Source organism: Siphateles boraxobius, unplaced genomic scaffold, assembly GCF_051911475.1.
Source record: "Siphateles boraxobius isolate OS27281-9 unplaced genomic scaffold, OSU_SipBor_1 24, whole genome shotgun sequence".
In the NCBI taxonomy this organism is placed as follows: Eukaryota; Metazoa; Chordata; class Actinopteri; order Cypriniformes; family Leuciscidae; genus Siphateles; species Siphateles boraxobius.
The window spans coordinates 1,591,584-1,602,500 of record NW_027508855.1 but is presented as its reverse complement, the minus strand read 5'-3'; the positions used below and the strand labels follow the sequence as shown (position 1 = coordinate 1,602,500).

General features: G+C 38.4%; 2 protein-coding genes across 4 annotated transcripts in view; one reads left to right on the top strand and one right to left on the bottom strand.

Annotated features, from left to right (window-relative positions):
• tescb (tescalcin b) overlaps positions 1–4,631 on the top strand; it is a 10,338-nt gene extending 5,707 nt beyond the window's left edge. For all 3 annotated transcript variants that reach the window (XM_077240664.1, XM_077240663.1, XM_077240665.1), the window contains 2 exons: positions 3,270–3,317; positions 3,531–4,631. In XM_077240664.1, the coding sequence (XP_077096779.1) occupies positions 3,270–3,317; positions 3,531–3,608 (126 nt within the window). In that variant the 3' untranslated portion in view covers positions 3,609–4,631. The remainder of the gene's footprint in view (positions 1–3,269; positions 3,318–3,530) is intronic.
• A 2,182-nt stretch (positions 4,632–6,813) lies between these two features.
• m17 (IL-6 subfamily cytokine M17) lies at positions 6,814–9,086 on the bottom strand. Its single transcript, XM_077240666.1, has 3 exons — positions 8,990–9,086; positions 8,498–8,649; positions 6,814–7,388 (listed from the first exon to the last, which is right to left on the bottom strand). The coding sequence occupies exons 1-3, from the start codon at positions 9,045–9,047 to the stop codon at positions 6,930–6,932; spliced, it is 669 nt and encodes a 222-aa protein (XP_077096781.1). The 5' UTR covers positions 9,048–9,086; the 3' UTR covers positions 6,814–6,929.
• Between the last annotated feature and the right edge of the window lie 1,831 nt (positions 9,087–10,917).

Sequence of the window (10,917 nt, the reverse complement as noted above, 5' to 3'; positions counted from 1 at the left end):
CCACCCACCCACCCTCACTCACTCACCCACCCTCACTCACTCACCCACCCTCACTCACTCACTCACCCACCCACCCTCACTCACTCACCCACTCACTCACCCACCCACCCTCACTCACTCACTCACTCACTCACTCACTCACCCTCACTCACTCACTCACTCACTGGAACTCACTCACCCACCCACCCTCACTCACTCACCCACCCTCACTCACTCACCCACCCTCACTCACTCACCCACCCACCCTCACTCACTCACTCACTCACTCACTCACTCACTCACTCACTCACTCACTCACTCACTCACCCACCCACTAACTCACTTACTCACTCACTCACCCACTCACCCACCCACCCACCCTCACTCACTCACTCACTCACCCACCCACCCACCCTCACTCACTCACTCACCCACCCTCACTCACTCACCCACCCTCACTCACTCACTCACTCACTCACTCACTCACTCACTCACTCACTCACTCACTCACCCACCCACCCTCACTCAGTCACTCACTCACTCACTCACCTGCTCACTCATTTCCTCACTCACTCTCACTCACTTACTCACTCACTCAATCATTCACTCACCCGCTCACTCACTCACCTGCTCGCTCACTCACTCACCTGCTCGCTCACTCACTCACCCACCCACCCACCCTCACTCACCCACCCACCCACCCTCACTCACTCACCCACCCACCCACCCTCACTCACTCACCCATCACTCACTCACCCACCCTCACTCACTCACCCACCCTCACTCACTCACAAACCCACCCACCCTCACTCACTCACCCACCCTCACTCACTCACTCACTCACCCACCCTCACTCACTCACCCACCCACCCACACTCACTCACTCACTCACCCACTCACTCACTCACTCACCCACCCTCACTCACTCACTCACTCACTCACCCACCCACCCACCCACCCTCACTCACTCACCCACCCTCACTCACTCACCCACCCACCCTCACTCACTCACCCACCCATCCACCCACCCACCCTCACTCACTCACTCACCCACCCATCCACCCACCCTCACTCACTCACCCAACAACCCACCCACCCTCACTCACTCACTCACCCACCCTCACTCACTCACCCACCCACCCTCACTCACTCACTCACCCACCCACCCTCACTCACTCACTCACCCACCCACCCTCACTCACTCACCCACCCACCCACCCTCACTCACTCAACCACCCACCCACCCTCACTCACTCACTCACTCACTCACCCACCCACCCACCCTCACTCACTCACCCACCCACCCACCCTCACTCACTCACCCAGTCACTCACTCACTCACTCACTCACTCACTCACTCACCCACCCACCCTCACTCACTCACCTGCTCACTCATTTCCTCGCATGGTCACTCACTCACTCACTCACTCACTCACCTGCTCACTCATTTCCTCACTCACTCACCCGCTCACTCACTCGCTCGCTCACTCATTCCCTCACACACACACACACACACACACACACACACACACACACACACACACACACACACACACACACTCATTCACCTGCACACTCTTTTCCTCACTCCCTCACTCACTCACTCACTCACTCAGCCAGCATTAATCTTCTATATGGGGACATCGAAGAACATAACAATTATATAGTGAGGGAATGAGTGAGTGAGGGAATGAGGAAATTAGTGAGTGAGTGAGGAAATGAATGAGTGAGCAAGTGTATATTTTGTCCCGCTTCTGGGGCCTCATTTATAAAACTGTCTGAGAATCCTTACTAAAAGTGTACGTGCGCCCGAAAGCCAAAAATGGCGTACGCAAACAAAAATTGAGACTTTTAAAACCGTGCGTACGCCAGAATCTGCGCTGAATTCACTTTATAAATCCCAGTCATCGTAACATTGTGCGCACATGCGTCTCCACCCCGAAATAACCATATATGGAGCATACAACGCCTAGTTTTACTATGCATATCCTTATTTGCATATCATTTGCATATGATTATTCATCCATGTGATAACATGTTTAACGGTTCCGAAAATACGGGATTACGTATTACGTATTACGATATGAAATACGGATGTCATTAGTAAAAATTATTTAATAGCCTATCCTTGCCTTGTTTTTCAATAAATCAAATAGTGTAAAATACATTTCAGAGAAAGTTTTTCTCAATCTTTTCCCCTGGCCAAATAGTATTTTTAATTGATTTATATTTTTAACAGAAAAAGATAGTTTTGTGCGAATAATGCACAACAAGGTCTATTTTCTCAGACAATCTGCTATTATCATAAGCAATTAATCTCTGTAGTTAAAACATTAAAACACAGCATGCCAGAGGAAAAGTGTTCAAAAGCATTGAATCCACAACAAATATTTATATTTATTGAATATAAAAATGTTGTAACTTCTCAGTAATGATTTCATGTAGTTTAAGTGTTTAACACCATTAATGAGAATGGCATATTTAATCTAATGTTTATATCAGAAGTAAAGCATAGTTTAAATCATTCTTTTATTTATTTAAACTGTATTGTGAACATGCACTGTAGGCCTATTTATGATTAGGACGTATAATGAATGTACGGTTTTAGAAAGGCTGCATCAGTTTCACTAAACGGCCCAACGCGCTCGCTGGCGCGGACATTTAAGAAGGGATGGATGTTTGCTTCATGTGATAGGCTTGGTGAGTGAAATTATGATTGTATTATCTTTCTGTATATGTATCATTTTCTTTAGATTTTCTGTCTAAAAGTGACCAAAAAGATATTTAACTCCAGCGCACCATCGGTGTCGCCAAACTGCTCCATTTCCAAAACGTTCGTACGCATGGGTCAGAGTTTGCGTGCAGGCCGGCAAATTTTCCCGTCAAGTTCGTTTTTATAAATTACAACCTATGCGTAGGAAGTAGCATACGCATCTTTCTGGGCCTGTTTTGTGCGTACGCAACGGTTATAAATGAGGCCCCTGGGGACAAAATATTTCACTATATTAGTAAGAACATCTCATAGACTTCTATTGTTTTGTATATCTGATTAATGATGTTTAAAATGTCACAACTTGACCATTAACCCTTACAAAACCTGTGCAAAACACTAGATTTAAATACGATCATGATTTGGCCAATTTATAAGCCTTTAAACATTTAAAATATCAGGATATTTACCATATAAGTGAGGTAATTTGGCCCTCACAGGCATAGTTAAACAAGCACACACACAACACAACACATAAAATCTCTTGCTAATCTATCTGTTTTTTGTGTGTTTTTACCAGGCATCTGATGAGTTATTTGAAGGAATAACATTTGAGCAGTTTTTGAAGGTTTGTAAATTTTATATATTTGTATGCACAACCCAGATGGTCTAATTTACAATTGGGCCATTATCTTTTAACAAATACACTACTTTGTATTTGCATTAAACATCATCACATACAACATGTGTAAACATAAGACATTGAATGGTCTGAACTCATGTGACTTGCCTTACTTTTATAACCTGCCTTCACTCTTTTTCCTGGTTTCCTGTTCAACAGATTCTTAAAGGAGTTGAAATCGAGACGACAATGCACATTCGCTTCTTAAACATGGACACAACTGTATTATGCAAGTAACATTCGGTCTAAATACTGCTGGTTAAACGTATACTTTCTAGTAAAATAAGCACTTTATTAGATGAGGCCGGTTTAGAATAGTTTGGATAGATCTCTAGTTCTATGAACTATTTATAGGAAGCTCAGAGTGTGCATTTTACAAAAGTTGAAAAGCAATAAGAAAGAAAGTATCTTGATATCTGAAACTCCTGGCTTTGCATGCACATATTACATAATTATGGTCCAATACAATTAATACTATGCAAACATTTATTTATTTATTAATTTGATTTGTATAAACCCTCCTATAAAAAAAAAATGCAATGTTGAATACTTATAACCAAATGCATTTCAGTATTAATACTGAATAGAACATTCATATTATTAAAACTGTGATATAGCAATATCAATATTTGGTGTGCTTTTTTATGTGTGATCTGCATATAATACTAATAAAATAAAACTACTTGAATCCATAATCTGAAATAAAGAACTGCAGTTACTCTTATCAACCAGCAGATATTGCTAATGTAACAGCTTTGTTTGTGTCAGTGGATATAGAAATACTCAGGTTTTATGTACAACTAATAAGTATGTTTCAGCCTGTTCTTGCAAGGGCAACTAGAAGTGTATCAACAAAATTACATTATAAACAATACAAAATATTCTAAAACAAATAATGACACCATGGCATTGAGGATCTGTAACTGCTAGTGGACACCAAAGACCTTTAATCAATATCAGCAGCCACGTATATTTCAGTAAGAACAAACTTTGAGACATAGAGCTCAAGTTGTGCTGTGTTAGCAGTTATAAATTGTGCATGAATTATGCAAATGTAGTTTTGTTTTGCATAAAGCGTTTTTGTAGTTGCAAAAATGAAACTAGAATTTACTCTGTGAAAGGGCAAAAAATGTCTCAGAATGAAGAAATGAATGAATGTTTCTACTGTTAACCTTAAAAAGGAAAAAGGACTCTTCAAGCGCTTACGGTGTATTGAATCTGCAACTTGCATTTACCACAATAAAACAGCATCTTGCAACACTTTTTGTAATGCACTATTTTTTTCCCCCACTGAAACAATACAAAGCATTTCTCAGATCTCTTCAGTATTTGACGGTAAAAAGGCGATGATTACTTTCATATTTCATGTGAAAGTGTCAAGTGGGGTTGCCAACACAAGACAGAAAGAAGTTCTCACATGAGCACCTGTTTTGATTGTATGTTTATTTGATTAGGGGGTCTTCCCCACCACGAGCTACCTGTGAAAGACTCTGTGACCCACTACCCTGTTTCATGAAAAGATGTGCCACTCCCTTTGCTAGTAAGCGTGGCACTCTTACAAAAACCCCATCTGTGTTTTCTACTGAAATCAACTTTGTTAGACATCAGAAAGTTGGATGCAATGTCTCAGAACAAATATCACTGTTTTAATTGTTTTATATGAACAAAACGCAGCTCCTGTTTTGCACAGAAGTTTCCAGGACCATTCAGCTACTAGAGATCATTATGCACAATGTCAAGTGTTCATTAGAAAGGTTTAAAACCTTTATGAACTAGTGGAAAATGCTGTGTGGATAATCTTGCAGTATGATGAAAGAGTCCCCAGATAATTGCCTGCATAATGTTTTCCATTATAAAAAGATGGGGAAATAATTTTTTTATTTATTTTTTTAGATTGGAAAACTTGCATTTCTCATTTATAAAAGTCCCAAAGGTCTAAAGCGCTAAACATTTATTTTTTAAGGCATTCTTCATCACAAAATTACTCATACCCTGCCGAATCAGATGAGCGCAAGGATGAACAGCAATTTTCAGCCATTTCACATTCTGGCTGTTTCATGAATATGGGTTTGGTGGATCCATGGTAGAATTACTGCATGAATATCATGACCCTGCCGCATACCAGGACACTTTTTGCATTGCTGAACTTCTGACGTAGTATTGTGTTGGGAAGGGCCTCCCCTGATTCTGCATGATTATGCCTCTAAATGTTTCATTGAGATGAATGTAAAAATGCATTTTGCTTCTTCCAGTTGCAATATTAACACACAATATAATAAGACATTTAATAAAATGGGGAGAAATGCTGATAAAGCTCCCCTCCCTGTTTTTCCTTAAAAACATTGCCATGCAGAACTTGACCTATAATGAATCTTCCTACTTCCATTTCCACATAAGCGTGTGACTAGGGCAACTTGCCTGAATGGTATTTTTTGACTGCCATCACTCACAACATAAAATTAATAGATCAGATGAAACATTTAACAATAATTACTGATGATGTGTATCCTTAGTGGCTGTGTTGTTTTGCATGTTGTATGGTATGATATGATACTATGAATTATTATGAAATTCATATTAGTGTTCATGCTTTGATTTTGTTGTCATTCAAAGTGTCAGCAATATACTAAATGGAAAGAAAGGAAGAAGCATTTCTGAATGTCCATGTGTGCAACTTTGCAACATTTGTACACAGTGTAAGTACAAGAACAGAAGTTTCCTTTAATTTTATGTTGAAGAATGCAAAGTGATTTACACATGACATAATGTACATACAGCTTTCATATAAATAAGTATCAACATAATTACATACATTCATAATTTATAACAGTGATAATTATAGAAAGCATTTGTAGCTGTGCTGAGTGAAACATAATAACCAAAGTATGTAAACTATCAAGCAAATGGCTTGAGATTCACTCACATGGACACAAACACACACTTATACCTTGTGACAGGGGAGACAGCTAGTCAGTTTTTTCCCCTTTCTGATGTGGTGAAATGAATGCGTCATGGGCTGATATCAGTCTCTTGCACTTCCTGACTTCTAAAATGGTCTCAACTCTAGGCCGTCTCAAAAAGTACATATACATTTACAAGGTTATTCAGGTCATGCTACTTTAGCACACACCACAAAAGCCAATATGGCTAAATTGTGACATCACAGTTTATCTCTGCAAATTTCTTTATAATTAAAACAATTGTCTCTGACGACATGCATGACCTCATAGAGCGTTGTTAAGAAATGAGTGTGCTTAGAATTGTTTTGAGCCTTCTTTCCTGAATGGCAAAATGCTCCACATCCAGTCATATTGTACATAGTTCTGATGACAGCTGATGCTTCATAACTGAATCAAGTTTTTTTTAGTCCAAATGGAAGTAAAAAAACAAAACTTTTGTCTACATATTTGGATAAAGTATCTACATAAAGTATTCAGGGCAGAAATAAATTACATTAATAAATATTACATAAAGAAACACTCCACAGGACATATTTTCAATAGTTACATATTAACCAAAATAAATATTAATATTAAAACATCAACATCATTTTATGTATCAGAATGCATTTTTTGTCCTTTTTCTGCACATTTCCCCCCTAAGAGACTTTTGCTCTTGAACTGCTTTGCTAAGGAGCTCCTGAAGCCGAGACAGGACAATGCATCCATAGGCCTTCTGCTGGAAAATATTTTGTGCAGGGGGAATTCCCGTTGGCCTTTCAGCTGGCTCAGGAATGGGTATATTTGGTTGCAGGATTTGTAAGAGACAGTTCACTCTCAGAGCAGTGTGGCGAACATGTGTAATTATTATGTTAAGCCCCTCTGCCACAGGGTTGGATGGAGGATAGAAGTCTTTCTGCTGCTCCATAACTGTCTTCATGTGAGGCAGAAACTCTTTCAGGCGGGTGTAAACACTCAAGATGCGCTCCGATATAGTATGGCCGGAGATTGTTGATTCTGGAACATTGTCCATTTGCATATCACAGATCAGGTCTGTAGAGTCTCCTTGACTGGCTTTCTGAATGAGAGAAGACATAAGTCTATAAGAACTATAAAGTTTTACAAAAGTTTTTTTACAATCTATTTTATCCTTACAATTTGTATCCTTTATATTACATTCTAATATTGTCTTGGACAATGCTCTTGGCTAATCCAGTGAAGAGAATTAAGGTTAAATAGCCTGTCAGGTTTCTATTGTGACAACATGCCCCATCATTATTAAATACATTTTTTTTTTCCAGGCCAATAATGTTGGACATGTTCAGAAGTTTGTCAGTAGGCAAGACTTAAAGGCATGTGCCTAGACCATTGGCTCTCAGCCTGTTTGATTTCAAGACCCCACTTTCCACAACATATTTAATAACCCCATGACTTGATTTACAGGATAAGGATTAGGAAAATTGTTTTAAAAAATGTTTGTTTACTCATAATTTCTATATAAAAATAAAATATTTTAGAGCTTGGCATAACAAGAAAAAATATATTTATTATAAAAATGCTCTTGGAGTTATAAGATATTATTAATTTAAATTACTTTTTCACATCTGGAAATATCTTTTAAAAGTCGGCGACCTCTTTTACCTATTTAGGTTTTTCACAAAAAACAAACAAACAAACAAACAAACAAACAAACAAAAAACTTTCAGGGGGTGAATTAAAATGAGAAATATCTTAATATTTTCTTTCTTTGTCTTATTTGGGCCTTGGTTGAAAACCACTAGCTTAGACAGAATGCATTTATTTATTTATTTATTTATTTAATTAAAAACCCACTCTGTGACTAGCCCCATTCAGTGTCTTTTGCTATTTTGAATACATATGACCATGAACAATTCTGTTGAAAGACTTATTTCTACACTTCATGCACAATATATACTGTCAAATAGCTAATTTTACACCTCCTACATACCCATAGACTCCCACCCACTCTCAAAACTAACTAGTTTTATCAATGAAAGGAATCACCTCATTGGATGTGGAAACCACCCAAGCAACTGTTGACCATATTAGGCATGTATTGTCAGAGCATCTCCTCTTTCTTATACCAATCACAACCCAAACTTGGATTATTGACGTAAACATCATTTGCAAGGTTAATTATTGTAACTATAGAAAGAGAGTACTTACATATGTTCTTAAGAGCTCTGCTGTCTTTTTGCTGGTTAACCTAGTGAGCTTGAGACTATTGTGAAGAAGCCGGCTGCAGTTTTCATTCTTGCATGACATTGTTGGTTGCACTAACTCAACAGCAATCAAGATGAGGAGAGGGAGGATTATTCCTGAATAAAAAAAAATGTAATTAAAGTCACGTTCAACAAATCCACTAAGCTCAAGTCAAAACAAATTCACATTTTATGGTGCACACTTTCACAAAAAAATGTCTTTAGATTCACATTCACTGCAGTCAGAATGACCAGATGATGATCTTATGAGTGCACATATATAGTCAGTACATGTAAATCTATCAAATGCAACACACTTCAACAAATATGTTTCGTTTATGTGTATTGTAATTGGGTTGTTAATTGAATCACAGCATTAATAATATTCCATGTCTGACTATTCTTAAGTATGACTGTAAGCATATTGTTATGTGTGCAGTGTGGCAGTAATACTTACTGGATTTTGCTTGTGATCTCTGAAATAGGCAGACCATGTTCCTAACATGACAATTCATTCTCCTTTCACAGACAAAGTTTCAAACTGGTCATGATCATAACTCTGAAAAAGTTTTTAAAGACTGAAACCACACATTTGTCATTGGAAGGAAATGACGCGGCCAGCTTTCTGAGGCAACAAGAGTTCCCAGAATTTTTTTTTCTTTTTGCGTCTTCATTATCACATGTACTATGTGTAATGCTCCCTCCTTCTTTAGCTGCCACCCATCTCCTTATGTGATGCAGAGTCTGGATAGGTTGAGCAATCATATCTATTTACTCAACCGTCATTACGTCAAATGAGCTTGTAAGTAAAAATGTAATTTGACTGTTTCCTCTGAAATCTTAAATAAAAAGATTTTGATGTTGCATAATGCCACACGATAACATCTCTGAGTTAAGTTTTATTTTAATGCAAATATACTCTTGCATTTTGAGATCACACTTTTTGAAAATTGTTACATATCATCTGTCGAAAACATTGCTCTAAGTTTGACAATGCCATGCTAAAAGCAGCAGAAATTAGAAAAATCACCACAGTCCACCACAGCGCTCTTCCACCCTTGCTCTGAACTCTGTGCCCGATGTCGGTTCAACAGGAAGTGGACTTGTAATAGGAAGGTAGTTTCTCAACTAGATTTTCACTGATACCTTTCGATCTTTAGACGCAAAAGCACAGTTTGGAATTTCAGCCACCCATCAACTTCAGACAAGGAAGGAAGATGACGAAAACTTTGCTTTGCTTTGATTTGCTGCACTTTTATTCAACTATTGTATTAATGATGCAATTGCGCATTTATTGCATGCAGAATGCCTTACGTGGACAGAAAATCACATCAGATGTTATCTGAGCTAATCTTTATTTTTACCCCTTATGACTACAAGGGAAATCCCAGAGCCAAAAGTTTAGAACTTGCACAAACATCCTATAGTCCTCCAATTAAAGTCTGATCTCACAGCCGCCACATATACCAAAAAAAACAAAAAATAAAAAAAAAACATTTATATGCTTAGACAAATACATGTAATTTCTTTGGTAAGAAGTCTGTCTTTTCAAGCACAAGTGTGGCACTGATGTGGTAAATTGTGTTACAGGGGAAATCGGAGTCTTCTCAGCAAAACACAGGTAATAGCTCAATACCTGGTACTTTCCACAATTCTTACCAAAAATCGTGCACAATAGGTAGAGTGCGGAGGGAATAAGGATTCATTGGAAGTGTTGTATGCTGACTGTGGTCACTTTCTTCTGTATCTGTTGTTGATTTAACATCCTGGGTTTTGGATGTGCATGGGTGTGTGTCAGCCCAGTCTCAGCATGGGGGTACCTTCTGCCCCTTCAAATGTTTATCAACCTCAGTCAACTCTGGAATGTTTGTAACTCAGTCACTGGAATGGTGCTCGTGTTAATTCAGCAGAATTCATGCTTTTGAGTGTCAGATAGGTCTGCATTTTATATGTGGGGCAAAAAGATCAAAGACAATTTCTCTTAACCTCTAAACCACACAGGAAATGCTTTACTTGAGAGCCTAAGGAAATCCCCCAGTCTCTTCTATGTATTTCTCATAATTACCTATTAGACTAAACTCACCTCAAAATGTTTTACGTAGAATTTGACACTGTTGCACCAGAGATAAGAATAATGATAATTGCAATTTGCAACAGGCATTTTGCTGTGACGCTATGATGACGCACCTGTTTTCGCGGCAATTTTCCTCAAATGCTGCAGGCCATTGTTTTTGGTTTAATTTCCTTATTTATTATATTTTATATTATTATGATTAGTAATTTGGTCGATTGCGTGATATCTACACTCAACGGGGGACATAATACTTAAATGACACTCATTGTAAGTGTATATCATTTTAAATCAAATTTCTCAAAAGTTCTAGG